The 25,068-nt window shown below is 54.2% G+C and overlaps 1 protein-coding gene across 1 annotated transcript; it reads right to left on the reverse strand.

The window, feature by feature from the left end:
- Positions 1–1,396: 1,396 nt before the first annotated feature.
- On the reverse strand, positions 1,397–22,818 carry PPP2R5B (protein phosphatase 2 regulatory subunit B'beta). The gene is made up of 13 exons (XM_006136558.4): positions 20,448–22,818; positions 12,462–12,658; positions 11,216–11,317; positions 10,680–10,772; positions 10,003–10,133; positions 9,288–9,347; positions 8,836–8,944; positions 7,493–7,546; positions 7,359–7,409; positions 6,997–7,116; positions 5,990–6,117; positions 5,116–5,217; positions 1,397–4,580 (listed from the first exon to the last, which is right to left on the reverse strand). The coding sequence occupies exons 1-13, from the start codon at positions 20,644–20,646 to the stop codon at positions 4,433–4,435; spliced, it is 1,494 nt and encodes a 497-aa protein (XP_006136620.1). The 5' UTR covers positions 20,647–22,818; the 3' UTR covers positions 1,397–4,432.
- Between the last annotated feature and the right edge of the window lie 2,250 nt (positions 22,819–25,068).

Here is a 25,068-nt window from a genome sequence, read left to right on the forward strand (position 1 = left end):
CTGCCCTCTTCTGGGGAGAATCAGAACTGCACCCTGGCGTGTAACTAAAGCACAGCCTAGGGCAGGGGTGGGTAATCATTTTTGCAGGGGGAGGCCACTTAATGATCATGGGTTGGTTCCACCCCCAGAAGGGTCAGGGCTTGGGGTAGGGCTGGGAACTAGCCTCCCCCCAGAGCTGCCTGAGGCTAGAGGCTTTGAAGTAAAAACAGAGCAAAGGGCTCACAGCTCCTGGCCCCACTGCTATTGCAGGCAGTGGTTGCTGTGACTATTTGAAAGGCTCACAGCTCTGGTCCCTTCCACGGTCATGATGTGACCAGGAGCCATTATTTAAATATTCCACTACCTGAGCCTCTGCAGCAGGATATAAATAGAAATCAGTCAGATGCAGCCCACATGCTGGATCAACATGTTACGCAGACCGGATGCAACCCAGGGGCTGCATCTTGCCCAGTCCTGGCCTAGGGAGACGGAATAGCAGTACTGCAGCCAGATCGGGAAATGGAGATTGCTATCGGCACAAGCTTTAGATCCTGGCATTCCCCTACAGTGTCTAATACCAGTCATGTTGGGAAGGGTCATTTGCCCCTAGAAATGCTATGAGGGAAACACCACACAGAACTAGGGGTGGAAGCCAGGGCTCCAAGGTCTCCCCACAAGGCCAGCCCTTCCTAGGCTCTAAGGAGCAAACAGCGCTGGGTTCTAGTCTTGCTGACCCAGAGTTGGCACCCATTCATTGCTGGGTGCCTACCTCGGGGATGCTGGAATCCCTCTTTGCTGTCTGTTGGCAGGGGTAACAGGCCAGCCCCAGGGCACAATGTATATGGTCTTCCTGCTTCCATCCCTTGCAGAAGAATTTAGAGCAAGCTCTAAACTCCAGGGATCTGCCTCCTACCAAGCAGAAGGGACCACAAGCAACCTCTACCCATCAAACTTCATATCCTTCTAAAATAAGATTCCCCACCCCCCCACTCTCAGCCCAGTCACCAATTCTGAAAGTGAAGGGGAGGATTGGGAACCAGGAGTCCAGAGTTCTACTGTCAGCTGGAGGGGACGGGGAGAGGGACCGGGGGAGAGGAGAGGAGAAAACTGGCATCTAGCAGGGAAAGCTTAGTTCTCTTCCCACCCTGCTTTTCAACTCTTGATTCTCTTTACCCAATGAGGAATTAATACTTTGCTCTCATCTATTGCCATCCAGCAATTAAACTTAGCCACCCCCTCTGGGGAGTGCATTTTACAGAGCAAGGGACCAATCCAGTGTTCTGCAATCTGACCATGGTCTCAGAACAAACCAGTAACAGTGAAAAGAACCCAGGGACCCTCGCTCACCCCCAACCTATATGCCCCTTCTCCCACCTTCACGGCCCAACACTTAGTGAACGGAATCAGCACGCCCAGGGACATGAAAGTATCTCTTTATTGAATTCAGACTTATCCAGCAAACAAAAATAAGGGGAGGGAGGGAGAGAGGAAGGAGGGCAACTTTAAATCATCTTAAATATAGTAATTTAACCTCTTGTTTTTTTTTAAACTCAGCCCTTCCCCCTGAATTCCTCCTCCCTCAAAAATAACCCCTGGTGTCCATTCCCAACCCAATTCCTCTCATGGTAACTACGTTGCTGCTGTATCTAAGACAATTGTGCACCCAGTTACTACAGTCACTGCATGGCGTGAGTGGCTACAAATAAATTAAGGTTTAAATTAAAAATATCCCACTACTCCCACCAATAAAATAGTAATTAAAAAATAACCCCTCCCACCAGGGAACTGTTAAATATTTTAAGTCATGCCTACTATCAAGGGCATGATGTGATACCCGGGATGCCTTTTGGCCAGCGCCGGCACTTGAAGATGGGAAGAAAATTAAGACATTGAAGATGGAAAAGCATGGGCTCAACAGGATTAGAAATTGAGCATTTCTCAACCCCCATACTCAAAGATGGTAAGTCTATTCAACACCCCCTTCAAATGGCAGTCTATTCAGGACTTTCAGGTGACACCCACCCACCCAAATGGTATAGTCTATTATTCAATATGCCACAGAGCAGTCAACTGCTCCTGTCCCCAGCAATGGAAGATTCCATTTAGCACACTTCCTTTCATACAGTAGAAACTATGCACCCATAGCTGGAATGGCCAAGTCCAACCTCCCTCTCATATAGTCTAATCCCCCTCACCAGTTGTTAAGAGTTGGAAGACTTGCATTTAACTTCCCCAACTCAGCAATGCTATTCCATATTGTTCCCCCATCTCCCAGAATGGAACAGTCCTAAACCTCTCTCCTCTCCCCCCATCTCCTGAGATGGCACAGCCTATTTAGCCCCTCCAAATTGTACAGATTATTCAGCACCCTTCTCTACCTTCCATATGCAGACCCTCCCTCTTTAGACCCAGACAGGCAACAATGGAGGCCAGATGGTATAATCCACTCCAAGACCACTTCCAACAGTCATCTTCTCAGCCTCCCCCCTTTATTTCCCTAGATGGTACAGTCTATTCAGACTCTCAGCTGGGAAAGGGGCTGGCTGGACTGACTTGATTACTCCCCATGGGGGGGGAAAGCAGAATGGACCATACACCTTCCTTGTTTAGATGGTATACTGACTGTACGATCTGGGGGCATGTTGCACACTGCACCATTTGAAGAAGGGGTGTGTTTTGAAAAGACTGCCACAAACATTTCCAACAAGAATTGAAAAGGAAGCAACTTTTGAAGTGATGGCAGCAGCTGACAGCTGCTAGGGTGAGGGGTCATGGCAATAAGGAATATGCTCCCAAGAGCTGAACCAAGACAAGGGGGGGAGGGAGTCAGGAGAGACTGAGCCTACAAACCTGCTCTCTTCCTTCCCATCTCCAGGGAGGGGTACCCACACCCTCATGGACCCCAGGTCCAGTTCCCCAGCCGCTTTCCTCCCACTCCTTTAGCATTGTCCCCCCTCCCCCCCCCCCAAAAAGTGTCAGATAGAAGCTGACAACAGGCTTCCCATCCAGCCTCCCCATTAACTCCCTCTGTCCTCACATCCGTGGCAGCTGGTCCTCCATCTGGGGGCACTACAGCGCCCCCTCCAACATGCCTGCCATCTGGGCATTTATATCAGGGGAAAAATTTCCCTCTTGGGGCAGTGATGGGGAGAATGCAGAATCCTATAGAAGCCTGGATTCTACTGAGGCATGGGGGGGGTATGTGACAGGGGAATTTCCCCAAAATATGTTTGTGCAGGGGAGTCAAGATTGTGCACAGCTATATGGGGGGGAATCTCCCCCATGCTGTATGTGCAGGGAACTCAGATGGGGTGGCATGGCAAGAATAATGGGGTGTGCTGATGAATGGGGTCAGGATTGTGGCTTGTATTAATATGGGACAGGGAGATCTCCCCCAAGCTGTTTCTGTAGGGGAGTGAAGTGGGGTGCACAATAGGGGGAACTCAGAAAGTGTCCCACTAAGCAAATTGCCAGGTTTTGGGCAGCAGACTCCAGGGCTGAGGGATGGATCTGCCCCAGGGGCTGCAGCAATGAGCCAAGGAGACAGGTGGAGAAGGATCAATGCACGACTCAGCTGACATCTTTCAGAGTTCTTCCCATAACAGCAGCTCAGTCTCACCACATCCAGGGTCACCAGTGGACCCTGCCCATTTCTGCTAGCCCCACACCCATCCTGCAGAGGGGCAGGGGACAGGAACTGAACTCCTAGCCTCTAGTAAAGGGCTCTGCTCCCTTCCCTCTTGCATTAGGAACCCTAGGTTGGAATGGGAGGGTCTATTGCTTTAAAATACACGGGAGAGGGGCATCCATCCGCAACAGCAGAGCCAGGCACAAGCCACTGCACTATGGCAGGGGGGCTGGGATGTTCAGCTTGCACTGGGCATGGCTAAACTGGCTCCCCCATCTAGCTCCCTTGTTATAGCCCATATGCCAGTCAGAGGTGGCTCTCTGGACCAGAACAGCTGAGACAGGTAACCGCTAAGGGAGGAATCACCAGCAATTCACCCCAGCAGCCATGGGGACCCCTTCACCAGAGGTCCTGCACATCCCCCACATCTATTGCATCCTTACTCAGCTCCTACCCCAAGACATAGCCTGGCCCTGCCCCATCAGCAAGGGGCTGATACTGGGCCCTGCATCCCCAAGGAGTGGAGGCACTGGGGCTACCCACAATAACATGCCCCTGTGCCAGCTAGAACCCATGGAAGTCATGTGGGGTGATGTGTTAAGTGTACACCATGGAGAGGTGACTAGCAGACGTGCCAGCCCAAGTGGGGTGCAATTGCTGAGGCAGGGGTGCCTCCCTCCAGTCCCATTTTGGATCCATGTCCCTGGTGGGATGGGGATGGGGATGGCAATGGCTGGGAGGCCATGGGCTCCTGCAGCATGAAGGGGCCAGCTCTGGTTTGGCACAGGCTGGGCAGGGGAGGGGCTGGCGGCTGGCTGGGCACCTCTAACTCTTGTTGCCACTCTGCAAGCCCAGGCTGTGCTGGAGATTGAGCCGGTTCATTTGTGCCTCCTCCAGACCCTGCAGCTTCTTCAGCTGCAGCTCATCCAACTGCTTCCAGAGCTCCTGACGCTCCTTTTCCTTCTTCAGCTCCCTGCAGAGACAAAGATGGCAGAGTGAGGGGAAAGGTGGCACCCAACGTGGCCCTCTTGCCGATAATCCACGGCAGCACTGGGGTCAAGCACCCTCACAGGGGCTCTTGGAGTCACTGGGAAACCCAGACCAAGATGGCCTCAGGCACCCCAGTGCATTGTGGGAAATGGGGCATGCCCCAGGGAAACCCAGGGCAAAGTGAGCACCCACCCATTGTGCTGGGACAAACACTGCAGCTTGGCAGCATCCTCTGGCCTCCCACTTCCACACACCACAAGTGGGAGCCTGCTCCAAACTGGCTAGGGGCTTGTCACAGGTCAGCTCCCTGCCCAACCCTGTGCAAGGGCTAAGGCACAGGTATAGCCATGGAGTGTGAGGTAATGGGTCACATGACTGGGCAGAATGCCCACCTCTCCCAGAATCCCCCAGGGCTGCTGCATAGAGGGGGCTGGCCTAAGGATGTGGGGGGAGGAGATTGGCCCCCAACTCCAACATCTGGATGCCCCACATTCCCCAACACCTGGCACCCAACTCACTGCTGTTTCTCCACCTTGTAGGAGGCCGTGAGCTCATCAAAGAGCTTCCCGTTCATCTCCATGAAGGTCTTGAGCACGTTGTAGACCAGGGAGACAATTGTCCTGTGGGCATGGGGAGGGAGGAGAGGTGACTGGCTTCAGCTGCCAGCCCTATGTTGATTCCCTGCCCAGGGAACCCTCACCTCTGCCCTCAACACGTCCTGATATTGGTCACAATGGTCACACCACAGCCCTGCAAAGCATCATGGGGCTTGCCAAGACACCCACTCTGCAGCCCCCTATCCAGGCTCCACACCCTCGTACCTCAATGCACTCGAGACCCTCCCCTTCCCACCCCACCACACTGTATGTAGGGCCATCCCTACACATGCTGGTGCCCTATGTAGCCCAGCACCAGAAACTCTGGAGCAGCGCAAGGAGGGAGGCTCACCTGAAGGCAGCAAGTGGTGCAAGCGTGGGCCCAAGGAGCAGCAGGCACCCACGCAGCTGGCTGAGGAAAAGGGGCAACTGCCACTTCTCTCCAGCCAGCCAGCTACCCCCTGCGTTCTCCAGCCTGCACCTCACCACTGCCAGGTGAGCAGGGGCTGAGCATAGCCTGGGGGGAAGGGAGGTGGCAGAGGGATGGAGCTGGCCACATCCAACTGCCTAGGGCACCATGAAATCTGGGGCAATATGATGCCTCAAATTTCATGGTCTCATGTGTGCCAGTAGGGATGGCCCTACCTGTGCCCTTTACACAAGCTGGGGGGGGGGGGTTGAGGCCATCAGGAAACAGACTCTAGGAGACACTCCAAAAGGAGAAGGATTCCCAGTGCCAGGAGCCCCGCAGCCGCTGAAGGGGGCAGGCAGGCAGACATGTCCCCCACACACTCACTGATTCCAGTGCTCCTTGGAGACCCGGTAGAGGGTGCCAAAGATGGCAGGCAGCACCGTATGGCAATTGTCCTCAATCAGACTCAGTATATATTCGTTGTTCCAGAAGTACAGAGCCCGCTCTGCCACCTGGAGATAGGGGAGACCGGGTCAGTGCTGGGGGCTGCCCCTCTACCCCATTCACCTCCCCACTCCCTCTGCCACCTGCGCATGAGGGGAGACAGTCAAGGTCTGTCCCCCAACCTCGCACTGCAAACTGGGGCTTAGGTAAGAGCTTGGGCCACCCCCTAATACCCACTCCCACTGCCCTCTCCTATCTCACCAACCTGTGATGGGGGGGATTAGTTAGAGATGTAAAAAGGTAATTGTTTAACTAGGTGCAGCCCAACCATGCCTCCCACCTGTGGGGCACTGCAGGTGAGGGGCTGCTCCAGCCCAGCCAGGCCCATTGTGGTGTACAGCTCCAGGCCCACCATGCCATGGGTGGGGGCTGCTCCAGCAGTCCCCTGCCCATGGCAGGGCAGGTTGGTTAACCAATTAAACATATAGGTTAACCTCTTAACATTCAAAGGGGATTTTACATCCTGAGTGTTACTGAGTCAGAGCCAACAATCCTCCTCCTCCTCCTGCCCCCCCCCCGCCACCTTCTCATGCTCCCCTCCAGTCAGGGAACAAGAACAGTATCAGAGCCAGGGGCTTCCCCCATGCTCTCCCAGAAGGGAACCCTATGGGAGTCTGATCCCCACCAGCAGGAGCTTTGACTGAAGAAAGGACCCTTCAGCACCAACAACCGTGGCTGGAGGAGCAGCCCTTGCCCCTTCAACTCCCAAACAGGGACAGTGGACCAAGGATTCAGGACCAGCCCAGCTTGGCTGAGTCTGGATCCTCTCCCCAGCTCCTAATTGGGGGCAGCAATCCCTTGGTGCCCCTAGAGCCCGGATGGGGAAAGCCTGGACCCCAGACTCCTAAGAGGCCTAGGCCCTGCCCAGCCCCCGACCCTGCACACACCTGGAAGTGGGGGCTGGAAATGCAGCGAGCAATTTGTTTGAAGAGTGGCTCCTGCACCTTGACAAACTGCGAGGGCTCAATCACATCCAGGATCTCCTCAATCTCCCCCAGGAACATCACCTGTCAGGTGGGAAAAGCAAAGCTCCCCTTGTGAAGTACAAGGGTAGGAGAAGCACCCCCCACATCCCAACACACCCTGGTCCCCACAAACCAAGTCTCCCCCACCCATCAAGTGTTCCCCGCAACAATGATCCACCCTGCACCTGCCCCCAAAATCCCCAGGACTCATCCAGACCCCCATCCAGTGCCCCCGCTATGCTATCCAGCCTCTCACACTCCCCTTCCCGCCGCTCCAGCCCCACCTCTTTCTGAGTGCAGGTCTTCGGCCAGTATTTCAGCAGTCCCCGGATCACCTGAGGGAAGGGGGACACAAGAGGGTTAGAAGTGAGAGCTGCTGGGCCCTGGATCTCACTGCTCTGTCACAGGCTGCACTTACATGCTCCGTCAAGGTGGCATCTTTCTCCAGGAATTGCACCACACAGTATGCCAGCTGCAAGGGAAGGTGGGACAGCATCAGAGACAGGGATCCCCTGCATTGGACCCCCATGCCATAGATTCCTCCCTTGCTTATTGAGGTCAGATCCCCATCAGCAAGCAGTGAAAGCATCTGAGATAGGGCTTTCACCACCACCTAAATACCTCCCCAGAACCCTTGGGGTCCACTCCCCATATCCACCCCATGTGCAGCACTAGACCCAGAAATCTCCCAAACCCCCAGATTTCCCCCTCCCCCAAGACGACAAATCCACATCTGCAGGGTCCATGACTAGGGCCCTACAAAATTTATGGCCATGAAAAAAATCACAGTCTCTGAAATCCGGACCGGTGTGTTTTTACACTTTACTATACAGATTTCATAGGGAAAACCAGCCTCTCTCAAATTGGCGGTCCTAATCCAAAAGAGAGTTACAGGGGGGTAAAAAGGCTATTTTGGGGGAGAAGGGTCACAGTACTGCCACCCTTCCGAGCTGGGCAACCAGAGTGGTGGCTGTCGGCTGGGAGCCCAGCTCGGAAAGCAGCACCTCACCAGCAGCAGTGCAGAAGTAAGGGCGACCGTACCACAACCCTTCCCCCACCTTGTGACCCCCCCAACTTTTTGGGGGTCAGGATCCCTACACTTACACCATACGATTTCTAATTTTAGTAGATGAAATCATGAAATTGATGGTTTTCAAAAACCTATGACCATGGACTTGACCTAAACGTACTGTGAATTTGGTAGGGCCTTACCCATGATTGACATGGTCCCAGCTTTGGCCAACAGTGCTGCTGTGGCCTATGACAGCCATAAGGGGAAAGCAGCGAGGCGACTGCCAAAGCCTAGGACTGGAGCGGGAAGGGCAGGGCAAGTCAGATCGCAGAGGGGCCCAAGGCAGCGCTGACCTGGGCAGAATGACACAGGTGGCTCACACAGTGGTGCTAAGCTAGGGCATTGCCACAGCAGCCACTCTTCCATCTCCCACTCACCAGCATTGTGCCCAACCCTGATTCTGGGCAGGGAGAGGAAACCTAGGCCCTGCCCAGGCTGCCAAGCTAGAAGCGATGGGGAGATCAGATTCCCTGCCCTCCTAGCCAGCTAGGCCCTCTGCTCTGGGGCCAGAGGAGAGCCAGAACCTCCTGGGGAGAGGCCCCATATCCCAAGTCTCTGCCCCCTGGCACCTGGGCATCACTTATTTCCTACATCATTTCAGGAGCTGGCTCCTGCAGCTCATGCCCCTGGAGGTGACCCCTTGTCTGACCTGGAGGGGAAGGTCAAGAGTTCAGGGCCATGGGACTTACCTGGGCGTGGAAGATGGAGAGGGATTTGACCGAGTGCAGCGGGATCAGCACCCGCACCAGGAAGTGCTTGTGCTCCGTCTTGAGCGGAAGGGCGAAGCCATTGATGATGCTGCATGTAAAAGGGGGGGGATGGGACAAACACACAGTTGATGGGGGGGGAAACGGAGATCAAGATCCAGCAGCTGAGCCAGGATGGAGGCTCTGGGGCTGTGCTGGCTCCATCTGAGAGTGGGATAAACTGTGGTAGGACGGGGACAGGGATCCCAGCTGCTTCTGGAGGGACACAGTGCTCTAATGGCTACTCATGGAAATGGGGAGGGAGGATGTCCCCAGGGGAAGGTTGCATCCTTATGGGGCACACACTATTGGCTCCCAGAGAATGGATCACAGACCTGTAAGAGTGGGTGTGCTACCCGTAGCCCTGCCTGCCTGTGCCCGTGTGCAACCATTACCTGCCAAGAATCTCCAGCAGCTCGGCTACGCCATTGAAATGCTCTGTCTCGTAGATAAACCTGGAGGAGATGGGCCGGGCATAAGAGATGAAAATGCCTCCAATGCCTATTTGCTAATCCCCCAGCTCACCCTCTGGATTCCCCCACAAGGGAATAGCCAGCCCTGCCCAGCAGCATGGTGGAAGGAAAGTGGGGCTGTGAATTGTGGAGGGAGTGGAGAAGGAGGGTCAAGGGGAGGTTGCTATGGGCAGGCTAGTTTCCCCCACGGCTTCAGCCCAGACCAACTGGAGCACACTCCCAGGAAGCCTTTCACAGCTTCCTGTTGGGCAGCCCAAGCTATAGCATGGGCTGAGCTCATGGCAGCCCTGTACAGCACCCCCACCCCATGGTCAAACTTAGGGGGTGAGCTCCCCACCCCACACACTGGGAATATGGGGCAGGGACCCTTCAGGGAACATCACCTCGTGATGGGGCATGGAGACCTGGGTAAATGGTGGACTTCAGGGCCCCACCCCCCTCACAGACCAGGGGATGCAACTCAAGCACCTGAAAACCAAGAGGATATGGGGAGGGTTGTGCTTTGGGGATACACTTCCAGGAGAGCCATGATGCCCAGAGAATCACATCCCATGTCCACCTCCCCAGGAGAGACTTCCTGGAATGCCAGGGCAGCCCATCTGCCCCACTGCAAGCTCCATGCTGCCTGGGGGCTCACCGCAGGAAGATGTTGTTGCATTGCTTGCGGATGTAGGCACGCAGCCCCAGGAACTTGCCGTAGACCCGGTGCAGAATGGTCTTGAGATACTCGCGCTCCCGTGGGTCCTCGCTGTCAAACAGCTCCAGCAGCTGGGGGTAGGGGAGAGAGTCACAGAGATGACCTTGCAGCCGGCTCCCCACCAATCTTCATCCCAGCACCATCTGAACATTCCCTGGGGGAGTTAGCGCTTCCCACCCCCCAGCCGACCTCTCTTCCCCCTCGTATCGCTTCTGACAACAGGTGCACTGATTAGGTCAGTCCAACGCCTGCTGAGGCTTCTCTAGATGCTCCACATCCACCCACCTGTGCTCTGGGGCTCTCGCCTGCGTCCCCAGCCCACAATGGGCTGCAGTGGGTGAAGCCCCCTCCCCCTGCACCCACCTCCAGGAGACAATGCTCACAATGGGCCTGTCCGGCTCTGGGGGTGTCTGCCGCCAGCCAATATGCCCCATCATGGAGGCTTGGAGCTCAGTCAGGCTGAGAGCCAGCAAAATTATTGCATCCCAGCCAGAGCCAGGCTTCCAGCTCCCTGGCTCACCCGTTGTCTCTTCAGACCCCAGCAACCCCGCATGATCGTCCACTCCCCCCACAGCGCTCAGTAACCCCAACCCTGGTGCTTTCCCAGGTACACGTACCAGCAGCACGAATTTCTGGTCAACATAGCGCTTGGCCACAGAGGGCTGGAAGTCAGGGCTTTCCAGGAAGCGGAGGAAGAATTCGTAAACCAGCTGAGAAAGGGAATTGAAATGACACCGAATGCTTGGTAGCCCCCACCACAGACTATTTTCATCCTAGCACTCTGCCACCCAACTCTGCGGCACAGGCCTGCTCCACTGCCCATAAGTACATGCAGTGCTTTTTGGTAAAAAAGGTGCTGGTACTAGAGTTCCAATGGTTTTGTTGAACAAAAACCATCAAAAACCCCCAAACAAACAACAAAAGCAGGGCCAAAATGCGGTCACAGCCCCTTTAATTGCTGTGTGTCCCCAGCAGGCTTCTGTCAGCCACAGTGCAAGTGCTCCCAAAAAAAGGTGACAGTAGACCATACCATCACAAAAAAAGCACTGAGTACACGCCCCCTTAAGAATGGCAGGAGTTCTGTATGCCCCTACCCCTGCCCTACTCCCAAATGAATGTGAGTGCTGCCACAGGCTCCATGCGGGTGTCGCACCTGTAGATGGGGCCATGAGGGCTCCAGGTTGGGCTCGTCCTCTTCAGGGTCAAACTCAGGGTTTTCGGTGGGCGGGAGCGTCCGGAAGATGTTGACAGAGATCTGGCAAGATTAGAAGGGGAGAGGAGTCAGTTGGGCCCAGCGAACCGCACCGCCCCTGCCAAGTCCTCACACCCCAATCCAGCCTGTTCCACCCCCCATTCACCACTGACAATCCCACCCGAAAGTGAAAGTAAGGTGGTGCACTCCAGTGCACCGCTCCAGTAAGACCCTGCTGGGGCACTTGGCTGCAGGAGGAGGTGCAGCGTGCTCTCAGCCAGGCTCTCACCTGCAGGCTGCTGTGCTAAGCATCAGACAAGCAAAAGGGACCAACCGGGGTGTGCTCCACACTGGTCTGGAACTGCCCCAACACCAAGATCCACCCCCAGCACCATTTAGGGAGGGCAAAGAGGCTGAATCCTCCACCTCCTACCCATGCTGTTTGTTACTTGCTGCTCCCTTCCATCGCTGTCAGGGAGGGAGAGGACAGCACAGTATCCTGACAGCCCTCTCCCTCCTGGCTGAAGTGGGAGGGGGCAGAGGGGTTAGTGAGTGACCCACCCTGCGGGCTGTCCTATCACTCCCTGAGAATGACAGAAGGGAAAGAGCAAGCAACAAGCAGTATCATTAGGAAAGGGGGGGGCTTGCTCTCGCCACACCCCAGTTCTTGAACCTCCCCCTAACCATATGCCCTGTGCCCCTCACACTCCCAACCTTGATTCCTGCACCACCCCTAGCCCTGAGCTTCTCCTCATACCCCTCAATCCGACTCCTGCACCCCACACATTCCCACCCGTCCTGAGCCCCCTCATACCCACACATACCCCCAAACTCCTGCTCTCAGCCCCTCCACACTCCACCCTACACATTTTCTTATAGGTACTGTCATATCACATCCCCCAATGCCATGCCCTAAGCCCCCCTCGGGGGGCAATACAACAGCACGTGTAAGAAATGTAAGTTACCTTCATGCCTGGCTCCCACCCAGAATGCTCAAGGACCCTGTCAGTGGCAATGGGAAAAGGCATGGAACTCAGGAGTCCTGGCTCCTGACTCTCCCCCCCCTGCCCTCAAACCCACTAGACCCCTCAGATCTGGGTCCCGTTCCCATGGGTCCTGGCTCCTAGCCCCCAACTCTAGCCCCCATCAGCACCCATTCCCCTCCTGGCACTAGGAGAGAACCAGGCATCCTGCCCTGCTCCCTCACCATCTTGATGATCTCAGGGTAGACGGGCTCAATGAGGATGCCACGGTTGGTGGCCACGCACTCCACCAGCTCGTTGAGAGCCGCCCGCTTGATCTCCTTGCCCTTGAGGTCAGCCACGCAGTCCAGGAAGTCGAAGAGCACGCAGCATTGCTGGAGCTTCTTGCACAGCAGCTCGTGCAGCTCCGCCACTGCCACGTCTGGGGGAAGGGGGTTATTAGCACCAAGGACACCCCGCCGCAAAGTGGTACAATTCCACATACAGATTGAAGCCTTATCCCTGACACTGAACCCCCCCCGCCCATGACAAAATGGTACAGTCCCATATGGACTTGTACAGCCTTGACGCTGGACCACCCGCCACCAAGTTTGTACAACTCCCTGGGAGCTGAGGGAGACTTGGTCCCGACAGTGTACTACACCGTCCCCAACAAAGCAGTACAAAGCCCAGGTAGACCTGGCTCCAACATCAATCATCAGACAATCCACTGTGGGTTGGGGGTTTAGAACCAAGCATTCACCTCTAGCGAAAAGGGGTACAATCCCACATGGACTGGATCGCTTCGCTCCAACACCCCATCCCTCCCCAAATAAAATGCTACAATCCCACATGGCTGGGTGGGGGCACCATGGAACTTGCCACCAGCACAAAGTGATACAATTCCAGTGGAGGAGGGGGTGGAAAGGGGAGTCAGCACTGAGCAAATGTCAGCTCTCAGCAGGAAGTGGTTCAGTCCTAGGTGAACGGGGAGGAGGCTTAGCCCCAAGCCCAGGAAAACAGCCAAAGAGAAGGTAAACCCCAAGCCAATTCACCCTGCTGGGAGGTAGCAGAGAATCACTGCTGTCTCCCTGCTCTTAGAAACTCTCCCCAAGGATGTCTCCCCATGAGCAAATCCCTCTGGCATGAAAGGTCCATTTGCATCAAACTGATTCCTTCCCATGTAACAATACACCAGGGATAGTCTTTTCTGCCCAGCACCCAATGCAACGGGGGCATGGTCCATGATTAGGGTTCCTAGGTGCTACCAATGCAAACAATGAACAAACCAAGCCCTGATTAATGCCAACGAAAAAGTTCCACACAGGGATTTAGAGTCACAGATTCTAAGGCCAGAAGGGCTGAAGGTGAGTGCCTTGGGCTGAATGAGGATATTGATGTATCCATATCACAGAAACCTGAGGAACTGATAACCAATGGGACATGGTGTAACCAGGAAACACAGGAATAACAGTAGGTTGTGCTGGTGGGACAATGCTCCCACTATCCTTTTCCATCCATGTGCAGAATAAATTTATTCTGCACCAAGGCATGTGTGGACTTACACCACCAGTAGATATAAAAAACCCAGCTGTGGGCTCTCTACTCATCTGCTGGGTGGCCTTTAATCTCTCCTGAGTGGGCACATGAGCACACAGCTTATAGAGAACACTACTGGTGGAAGAGTGGCACTATGTGTGATAGAAACAAAGTACAAGTTTTAAATTAATCAACTGTACCACAGAATCTCTAGGAATAGAAATTCCATACTTGAGTGACACAGGTATAGCAGTACAAATCTACTACTGACCACCTGACCAGGAGGGTGACGGTGACTGAAATTCTCAGGGAGATTAGAGACAATAAAAACAGAACTACACCCATACTAACTGGGAATACAGGCAGTCCCTGGGTTACGTACAAGATAGGGACTGTAGGTTTGTTCTTAAGTTGAATCTGTATGTAAGTCGGAACTGGCCTCCAGATTCAGCCGCTGCTGAAACTGATCAGTTTCAACAGCGGCTGAATCTGGACGCCAATTCTGACTTACATACAGATTCAACTTAAGAACCCCAGGCATCCCCAAGTCAGCTGCTGCTGAAACTGATCAGCGGCTGATTCCAGGAAGCCCGGGGCAGGGGCTTCCTGTAGTCAGCCACTGGTCAGTTTCAGCAGCGGCTGACTTGGGGACGCCTGGGGCAGAGCAGCTGGGGTGCTGCTGGGTTGCAGACCAGGGGGATGGGGGGGGCAAAGCAGAGCAAAGCAGAGCCAAGCCGCGGAGCGCGTGGGCAGCGGACATCCCTGTCCGCTGCCCGCGTGTTCCGCCGCTTTGCTTCTTCTCCCTGGTCTGCTGGAGACCAGAGAGAGGAAGGGCCCCGTTCGTAACTGCGGATCCGACATAAGTCGGATCCGCGTAACTCGGGGACTGCCTGTACGTCACCTCAGTATAGGACACAGAACCCATTTCTAGGCATCTTTAGTGACTCGTAGAGGAGCTGAGAACACAGGGCAGATCCACACAGCAGCTGAGAGGCTGTGCCGCAATTCAGGTAGACAGACATGCGCTAGCTCTGCTGGTGCTAGCAAAGTTAGCAGTGTAACCACAGTGGAAGCTTGAACTAGCCAAGTGACTACAATACCCCTGACTCCGAGCACGGACTTGGCCGGCTGTCCCAAGCCACTACTGACACAGCTATTTTTAGGCTCTTGCTCAAGCAGAGCTAGCACGCATATATCTACATAAGCTGGGATTTATATCTGTTAGGGATGTAAAATCCTAGTTAATCAGCCCATGGGGGGCTCCCAGCTCCCGTACTGGGGCTGGCTGCTGGCTCCCAGTCCCTGGGGCTGCCACCAGCTTCTGGTTAACTGGTTACATGTTCACATCCCTAATACCTGTAGGAACCCACAGATGAAACCAGGGATTCCTTGTTGGATGCTCAAATTCCTTGAGAAGCAAATCAGTTCCAATTCCCCATAAGAGAGGGAGGGTAATAATCCCCCGCTCTTACCTAGCAGTTTTCACCCACAGATCTCAAAGCACTGTACAAAGGACTTCAGCCTCATTTCTCCCTGCCATTTTACAGATGGGGAAACTGAGGCACAACAGGGAAGGGACTTGCCCAAGGTAATCCAGAAGGCCAGTGGCAAAGCCAGGAACACAACCCAGGCTTCTCAAGAGCCAGTCCAGCATTCTGTGTGGCATCCACATTGGGGAATCAGATAACTCACTGGAGCAAGAACCAGAATAATTATGGGTATGATGGGAGTACTGCACAGAGCACCAACCTCTTCAACATCAGGAGTCATGTCATGATTGCACTGAGCAGACACTTTCAAGAGACACTCCCTGCCTCAGACAAAGAGATTCAGGTTGGGAGGGGGAAACAGACAGAGGGGAAGATACTTGCTTATCGTCAGTGGCAGAGCCAGAAATAGAACCCCGGAGTCCTAAAGCTCTAGCCACTAGACCACACTCAACCTGCCCAACCTCCCTACAGACACTCAGACCTGGTGTGCAGCAGGGAGAACCAAGAGAGACAGGGGCTCCACAATAACACTGCCAGGGCTTTCTCTGGTTTTCTTATAGCACCCCATGGATCTCCATTTGGGGCCAGCAAGGAAACTCCCCTTCAGTACACTCCCTCAACACAAAGATTACACCCCACAGCCACTGGCTCAGCATAGGGTCCCCTAAAAACAGTGGGGCAGACATGGGATGGGGAAACTAGCAGAGCCCCAGCAAACTCTGAAGGGATGCTTTCAGAATCCACACCCCTTGCCCTCTGCACATCAGAGCCTCTCAAGCCCCATGCCTAAATTTCACTCTGAACTCAATATGCTCACTACTCCGTCCCCACAACTCCCTGGGGCACATGGCACTGGCGCCAGCTTCAACTGGCAAAAACAAGCAGCCCACATCCCTATGCCAACCCACCAGGCTGGGGCTGCCACAGCCTCTGCCAGCTACACCCTCAATATTCCAGCAACCCAGCCGTGGAAACATGGCTAGAGCACACAAGGCTTGGATAACAGTGAGGAGACCCAGGGGTGAGGGGGAGAGGTCCTGGTTAGGCAGGTGGGACAGAGAAAGGCTGACTTTTTTTGCGTCCATGGATCTGGGAGTGAATATAGGCACCGGCCAGCAGGAAAGGCCATCATGGGGTTTGACAATGGGGGAGGGGGCTGGGGTTGGGAGTGAGACACAGCAGCCCTGAGCTGGGGTGCCAGTGGGTCAGGACTGGCTCTGCAAGCCCACTCCCATGCTCTCCTCAGGGAGGCCCGCAGGTAGCAAGCCCCACAGGACTGTCTCCACGGCAGCAGAGATCTGAGACAAGCAGCATCTGGAGTCCTGGGAAGCGGGGGAAGGGAGGGAGAGTAAGGCCAGATGTGGGGGAGGAGGAGGAGCCATGCCCATATTCCTCCCAGGGCTATCTCCCAAGGCAGGCAATTTCCTGCCTCCTGATGGAGACAGCTCAGGAGGCAGCCCCAGCCAGCGACACAGCTAAGACAAGGTCCCCTGAAGCCAAGAGAGAACCTGGCTCCCCACCGTCTAGCCCAGCAAAAGCCCGTTTCCCAAAACACAAGCCGGGCAGCACCCCGCCCCTCTAATCCCCAGCACTCACCTCCCTTCCCACCTGTCAGCTCTGGGGCCTCATGTTCCATACTGGGCATGGAGAGGAACAAGGGAGCCAATAAGACAGGCCTATAGAAATTCACCTACACCTCCAGGCTGGACACAGATGCAGCACATCTCCCCTATTACCCCCAACCTCCAAATTCTACCCCCCAGTGCCGCCTTCCTCTTAAGCTCTGCCCCCACCCCTGGAAGATACTAGGTGCAGAGCTGACCTTGGGGGGCAGGGATAGACAGTCGGGATGTTCTATAGCAGTTAGTAAGTTAATCGAGTAGTCAGTGGAATGTCCAACTACTCGATTAGTCAGTTCACTGTGGCTCTGCCTTTTAAATATAGTACAGCTGCCAGGCTTTCACTTCATTTAAAAGGCAGAGGTGCAGCAGTCTGCAACCTGGCATGAGCTAGGACTGCTCAGTCCCTGATTGCACCAGGTCCCTCGCTGCGCTTCTGCCTCCCTCTCCTCCCCCCACAGAAACAGTGCTGGGGGGAACCGGCTTTTAAGCTGGCTCCCCCCAGCACCTGATACACAGTCGGGGAGGCGCGGGGGAAGCATCTTGTTGAGTAGTGACTCAACTACCCAATAAGCCTAGGCTTATCAGGTAGCCGACTACTCAACTAGTCACATCCCTAACACACAGGCAAGATATTTACGTCAGACACTGGGCGATGCTGAACACTGAAGCTGGGGGGCCTCTCAGGGAAGGGAGGCTGAATTCACCATTAAGGCCTCAGGCACTGAAAAGCAGATGGACAGACAGGGGCAGCTTAGAACTAGACTGAGACTTGACAAACTCACTCCAGGCAGACGCTACCCAGCTGACAGGCTGCTATTGCAATCTGCAGGAGAGCTGGTGGCCCCTGGAGGGGAAGGTCCCATGTCCCATTCCCCAGCTTTAAGGCAGTCATTCTCTACACTCTGGGACAGGACTGCAGACAAGGCCCCCCCTAAAGGGGAAAGCCATTCAGTCCCTCTCCCTCTCGCCTAATCCCCTAGAGACTGCCCCATTCAGCTAGCAGCACCAGCCTCCAGGCATCGCTGAGCAGAGAGAAGCTGACAGAGCTGCGATGGCAGCATGGGGGTGAGGACAGGATCTGGTGGCAGACATGTGGGAAGCTAAATCCCACCCTGCGTTTTTAACCACTAGAGCTTAATGGGCTTTTTGCTATTGCAGAGCTCAGCTCATACGTGCACAGAGCTTTGCTGGGGCCCCTCCCTCCAGACTTCCAGTATCCCAGCTACCCTAGCCAGAGGCTTCTTAGCAGATGTGGAGCTTGCTAAGCCAATCTTCAGCAGAGCCCTCAGCCATGTAGGACGGACTCTTGTTCTTTGCCAGAGTGCGGGGGATCCCCCCACTGGCCCCAGGTGCCTTCAGAAGGGCCCCGTGAGCACCATGGCAAGTCAAACCCAGGTACACAAGGCCAGGGCAGTTGTACCAGACTGGCGTCTGACACGATACAAAATGTTCTTCATGCTGACTTGTGCCTGATCCCATCCCCCCACCCTGCTTTCTATTACAGCCTGAGCTCCCACACACAACCCCACCTCCCAGCCACTGAGAGCCAGTGGGTATCTGGCAAGGTTCCCAGGGAGACACTCAGCATCAATTTGGCTGCTGGCTCCAAAAGGCACTTAGAGAAACCAAGCAAATATCCAGCATTATACAGGGGGAAGGGTCCTAGTAGGGTGGGGTGGGGTGGTAGACTGGGAATCAGGTTTCTGCTCCCAGCTCTGGGAGGGGAGCATGGTCTAGTGGTTTGGGGGGATGCGGGGGAGGGAGGCTGGTCTTCAGGAAGGGATGTAAAATTCCATGTAATCAGTTAACTGGTTAAACATTAAAAAGTTTAATCAATTAACTGCTTAAAAGGGCATGGGGGCTGCTCCAGCCTAGCCAGAGCCCCCTCCAACCTGGCTAGAGCCCCCCTGCCTGCAGCACACTGCTCTGAGTGGGCTAGGCCCGCTGTGGATGGGGGCTGCTCCAGCCCCTCCTGGTTAACCATACCTGGTACGGGTGATGTTTACCAGCGAACTGGTTAACCATTCACAACCCTAGATTCAGGACTCCTGGGTTCTATCCCCAGCTCAGGGAGGGAATGAAGACTAGATACTAGGCCAGGCTAGATGGGCCTACAGGCCTGATGCAGCATGGCAGTTCGTACACTTGATGAAGCACTGGGTGACGAGGGAGAAAGTTACCCCTACAGGGATACCTCCCTGCCCATGGGGGCCTGCCCTAAATTAGGGGTTTGAATAATGATGAGAAGCCCCAAAAGATCATCCCTCCATCCCCAGCTCCCATTCCAGGGCTCCTCCCAAGTCCCGACCCTCTACAGGCCAGGGGCTGGAGACTCCTAAAGAAGGAAGAAAGGGGAAGCTTTCAACTAAGGGCACAGGGAGCTGCCTGTGCTTTTAGGGAGGCCTTAGCAGGGTATCAGCATCACCCCTCTGCCATTGTAGCCTGGAGACAGAGAGGGCCAGCCCAGCTCAGGGTCCCAAGGCCTCGCTGTAGGATTCAGCCACACATACTGCTTGGAGCAAATTCATCTCATGCTGGGGGCCATGAAATGTTGGTTACGTCCCAGTGACTCCACCTGGATGGGAACCCGTGGCCACATTCCATTCCCCATACCCTGAGCAGCCGGGGCTGGTTCCAAGCCAGCCCTCATTTCCCCAGGGCTTGTGGTGTGGTGCGCTGTGGCTGAGTCACTGGGCCCAGATGGGCCAAGGCAAGCGAGGGCGGTGACTAAGGGGTTCCATCCACTTCCCTCTTTGCGGGAGGGGGCAGGGAACACAGCACAGCACCATGAGCTCTTGGACCAGCCTGGGCAAGTGGAGGGAAAACTGTCACAGGCAGGTCCTACATTACCAAGTAACCCTACCATAAGAAGCTCAACTCCCACACAATCCTACAACAAACCAAGCCCAGATCTCTCACATGACCCTCCAACAATCCAGCTTCGCTCCACTAAAGGACCCTAGCAACAGCAGCAAAGAGCAGCCCCAGAATTCCCAAGGGTCTGTATAACAACAAAGCCCAGCACTCATGGGCAACCCTACAAAAACAAAGCCAGTCTTGATGCTCCCAAAAGACTGTACCATAAACCCAGCACAGACAGCACCAGTACTCCCAGGAGACCTTACAATAACAAAGTCCACAAACAGTTAGCCCCAGAGCAGGTGACCCCTGCTGGAGTTGAGATGCTGTCCTGAGTCACCAAGAGACGAAAAGCAGGGTAACAATAAGACACTCAAAGGTCGGTCTGGTTGTGGAGGGCAGGGCTGAGAAAGGGGGTGGGGAGATGGGGCTAAGCAGGTCAGACAGGAAATGAGGGTCTCACACAATGTATCCTGACCTCTGATTTGGGCAAAACCCCATGCAAGTATTGGCATGTCACCATTCAGATAGGGTAGGAATCCCCATCCCCTTAAAGATGGGGAAACTGAGGTATGGGGGAAGTACTTGTCCAGAGCTGAAGAGAACCCAGGAGTCCTGACTTTCCATCCTCCGCTCCAACAACTAGACCCCACTCCCCTCCCAGAACTGGGACAGAACCCAGGAGTCTCATTCCCAGCCCCCACAGCTGTGCAACACTCACCTTTTAGCAAAGGCAGGGGGGTCAGCTCCTGTTGGTTGCTCTGATAGCGGAACTGGGATGAACTGTGAGAGCGACGCTGACGAGAGCGGCGCAGGGAGCGCCTGGAGAAACCGTCCACTTTATCAGGCGGGGGGACAGGTGACAGCCCTGGGGACGAGGGGCTGGTAGGGGTGCCAGCAGGGGGCAGCTTGGTCTCCATGTTCACAGGTGGGACAGCTATCAGAGCTACTTGGCTTCTCCTCCAATAGACCAGGCTACTCCAGTTAAGCCAAGAGGATGCTGGGTAAAACAGTGCCTGTTAGCACTCCGAAGAGGTGTCCAACATGGCAGGAATATAGGCCATTTGCATCCTCAGCATGTGCCCCATGGCAAGAGGGCAACACGTATCCAACACAGCTTCTCTTCACGCCCCAGCTGGGGTGATCGTCCAGTTTCCAATTCCCAAGAGGATTCCAGGCCTGGGGCCTTACTTTAAGTCCACAGGTACATTCAAAGCTTCAGACCCAATGAGACACCCACTTTGGCTTGAATCATTGCAGAAGGCATTCTCCCCATGCACGTGCACACATACCTGTCCCCTACTCAGCTACAACAGTGGTAAGAGAATTGCCTATATATCCAAAGGGCAGCCTGATGCAGAGGATAAATTCGGCTGAAGTCCAGGTAGCTTCTCACGCCTGGGTTAAGAAAAGTTTCTAGTCTATTTGGAAAGCAAAGAGTTTTCACTCTGAATCCCAAGTCTCTCTTCCCCACCTGTCTCCCAAGGGGGAATGAATCAGGCTATCCAGTTCAGACACATCTCCCCTCAGGAGTGACCCTGATGAATCAGAAGCTAACAAGGATTTGAAACTGGCTCCCTCTAAACTTTGGTGACTATAGGATAATTTTTAGGGGGCAATTCTAGCAGCAAAACTCCTATCCCTTTTTTTGCAAACCCCTAAATATTAGTGCATTCAACTTCAACCTGACTGTGCTCTCTCTGATTTAAGACTGGATTTTAAAAGATATTTGTAAACCATTTCTTCCAGCTAAAAACACTTCCCTAAGTTCATTTGCTTTCAGCTTTCTCCACCCCCTTGCTAAAGCAAGGATGCAACACCAACCCCTGAATTTAGCAGCAATGTAGTAAATTGCACACACCAATCTGACCTACCACCCCCACCCAAGCAGCAAAAACTTTACAAATGAGGAAGTTGTTAAATGACACAGACTTCAGTTCCCCAACCCGCTGCAGCTATAGGGAAAAGGAACTTAAACAGCTTTTACAACACTGTGCCCACAACTACTCAGTTTCTTTTTGCAAACCACATGGAAGACTTTACCCTTTAAAAAAAATCAGACCCATGCACCAAATAAATAACACACACGCTCTCTTCCACTCACTGGCAAAGCTTATGGCTTAAGGATTCTGTAAGTAGCTCAATCCTCTCTGCCTAGGCAACTTCTGTCTCTTTGGAGAGAGATGCACGCCACAATAGTCAAGCCAAAAATTCAACAGCTCTAGGATGTCACACACCCGTCCGAAAATGTAACCCGCCTATAAAATATTGGAAGGCGATTCCTATCTCCCCCTCACGTGGACAGGATCCGAGGGTCGGAAATGAAGGAAGAAATTTGTGTCCTGGGAGAAGGAGGGTCACCAGCCATATAATCGCCTCCAACGGGGTCACCTGCGGTAGACGTGGAGTAGGCAGGTGGGGGTTGATAGCCACCGATGCAATGGATGGGTCATTCTGCACCAAGTTGCACCCCCAACCCACGGCCAGTCGCACTAAAAGCAAATCTCTGAAAAGGAGAAATCCGGCGGGGCGGGCGCTCCCCTCCTTGCTGCCTTCCTCAGGTGGCAGGGTCCGGGCTCTGGAGCGAGGCTGGGCTCATCTGACCACGGCCCCCGCCCCAATACTCTGCCGCGGTGGGGAGCTCGCACAGCCAGGCAAACGAAATAACTAGCAGCCCCCTTGGCGAAGCCCGCCCTTGCAATGCAGAGAGCGAGGCCTCCTCCCTTCCCCGCCGCCCTCCCCAGAGCCCGGTGCTGCCGGGGCTTGCAAAACAACCCGAGGCCCCCTCCCCACAGCGCGTCGGGGAAGCTAAGGCGCGGCGCGCGGCTCGTCTCCTCTGCGCGGAGGCTGCCCCACCGGGGGCGCCTGCAGCCTCATGCACCGGCTCGGCCCGCGCGAGGCCAGGCAGCCGCTGACGGCTCGGGGCCGAGGCCAGGGGCTTGGATGCAGCAGCAGCAGCAGCAGCGCCCAGCTCCGTGCATGGAATCCCGGCCCGGGCAGCGCCAGCCCCTGGTCCCGCAAAGCCCCCCCCTCCCCGGCTAGCAGCCTCCCCTGCCTCACTTTGATGCACCGTTCATTAGGCTGACATTAAGTAACCTCTCAGGGCCACGTGACGCCTTCCCGGCCAACCCATTGGTCTCTTAAAAATAGAACCTGCGTCATTGCTGTAGGATGATGTCACCCCCGGCGGCCATTGGCTAGGCTGAGAGCAAGACTCGGCCCAGTTTTAAAGGCGCAGGGCGCTCCCGGCCGGGCTGGGAAGTGATGAGCTGAGCTGAGCTGAGCCGAGCCGAGCCGAGCCGGGCCGGGCAGGGCAGGGCAGGGCAGTGCTCAGTTGTTGCGCTACGGTTGCTCCTCCATGAGCATCGGCACGCACCTTTTGCACCTGCAGGAGCTGCTCGCTCTGTTGCTTGCACGAGGAATTTCCCACATTGGTGCACCAGGGTGCTGCTCAGGTGACGTGACTGCAGCTCCCATTTGCACGGGAGGCACCAGTGTGCAGCTGCGCTGGGAACTGCTCACATGTTTGCTCTAGGGGTCGCTCAGTTATTCCAGGAATTGCTTGCCCTGTTGCAGTAGGAATTGTTCACATATGCTGGCGGAGCTCATCAGGCAGGAACACTGTAGATAGTGTCACTTGCAAAGAGGGTCACCCGCACTATTACACGGGGACATTCCCAGAACAGGGTGTCTGAGTGTGCAAGGTCTCTGATGGCTTCTAGCCAGGCCTGCAGGGAGGATTCAGCCTTGAAATGGGAGAGTGCCCATCCCCCCTGCAGGGAACAATAGCATTAATAATTTGTATCTGACATGATTACAACCTGATTTCCTCTGTACCATTCCAGGACTGTTCAGATGCAGCTACTCCGGGGCTTTCAAAATACATTACAAGAGAAATTGGACACTGGAGCCGGAGATGGAATACAGGCATCTCTCCCTCGCAGCCCCAGCTGGTGACGCTGGACAACTGCATCTCATGGAGGAAGTGATGGTCCACCCACCAACCCCAAGAAATCCTACAAGTACCATCTTTAGATCAAAACAGAAATCAGCCAGGAGCAAAATTGCACCTCAAATACAGGAGGGAGCCAGTGGGATTTTGTAGTGGGTTTTAGAGCAGGTAGACCTAGAGATTCTAAGCTAGGCACTGGGAGGGGAGAGAGGTCTAGTGGGCTAAAAGAAGATAGGGGAGTTGATTGTTCTGGGAGTGGAGCAGCGTCTCATTCGCTAGGTCAGAGGCAGGTCTCCTGGCTTTGTCATTGCCTCAGTTTCCTCCCTCTTCCCCAAGAGAAGGGATAAAAGGGTGCATGAGGGTGGCAGCTCTTTCTGAATTAATGTTCATTGTGTGCTTTGATGTTCTCTTCTGAGAGCACATAAGTTCAAGCAGAGCAACCTGTACAGGGAAAAATTAGTTTTTGGGAGGATGTGACAGGTTACCTGGGATGCAGCTTGTAACTGGGATACTGCTGAGTGCACTGGCATATTAGCCTGGGCTCTCACACGGTGTTGCTCTGACAAGGACTGCTTCTCCCAGCCACTCATGACCTAACAATAGAGAGGTTCTAGCTAATTCCCCCAGTTCCCCAGCATAAAACTCCAGGCCTGTACCATTCAAAAGTCTCCCTCCATGTGGAAAAGGCATGCATGCACCAGCTTTGGTACACTGAGCAGATTTCCCAAGCACTTTGATCAAAACACACTGTTTCAAATAAAAAAATCAAACTTTTATTAACCGCAGAAAGGTTTAAAGTGTTTTTAAGTAGTAACGGGACAGAGCAAAGCTGGCTAACAAAAGTAAAATCTCAATCTGTGTTTGTGACCACCTCCATAGTTCAGTTTTTGTTCTCCAGGCGTGTTTCCAGGTGGTGAGTTGTGGGGAGGTGGGAGGCCAAATGATGATGTCACTTCCCCTTTTGTATAGTTTCTTCCAACTTGCTGGAAAGACCCTTTGCTAGGCCATGAGTCAAGCAGTGTCTGTGGTCTGTCTCTATATGTTCTGTCTGAAATCTCCCTTGCATACAGTTCCTGTGGTAGTGTGTATGACATTGCACCCTCAATTTTTTATGGAAATATGTTTTCGAATATGAAAATGCCTAACTTGAATACAAAATGTGGCATGTAACCTATCATCGAAGAGCTTGTGATACCCTGTATGAGTATATTCTATTTGTGTGCATATATCATTCCTGAACTTGAAGTTAGAAATATGAAGTATAAGCCTGTTTATATATCTAGATGTGCTAGGGAAGGCTATTAATAGGAAGGAACAGAGGCTATGACTACACTGCGTTTTTTTTGCGGAAAAGGATATGCAAATGGTGTGCTCATTTGCATATCTTCTT

The sequence above is a fragment of the Pelodiscus sinensis genome, chromosome 11 (genome assembly GCF_049634645.1).
Source record: "Pelodiscus sinensis isolate JC-2024 chromosome 11, ASM4963464v1, whole genome shotgun sequence".
In the NCBI taxonomy this organism is placed as follows: Eukaryota; Metazoa; Chordata; order Testudines; family Trionychidae; genus Pelodiscus; species Pelodiscus sinensis.

Coding starts and splice junctions, on each gene's coding strand:
- PPP2R5B (XM_006136558.4), bottom strand. CDS start 20,646: ATGGAGACCAAGCTGCCCCCTGCTGGCACCCCTACCAGCCCCTCGTCC. Junction 11,318..12,461: donor ACCCTGAGATCATCAAGATG/GTGAGGGAGCAG, acceptor TAATCTTGCCAG/ATCTCTGTCAACATCTTCCG. Junction 8,945..9,287: donor CTGCTGGAGATTCTTGGCAG/GTAATGGTTGCA, acceptor TTTTACATGCAG/CATCATCAATGGCTTCGCCC.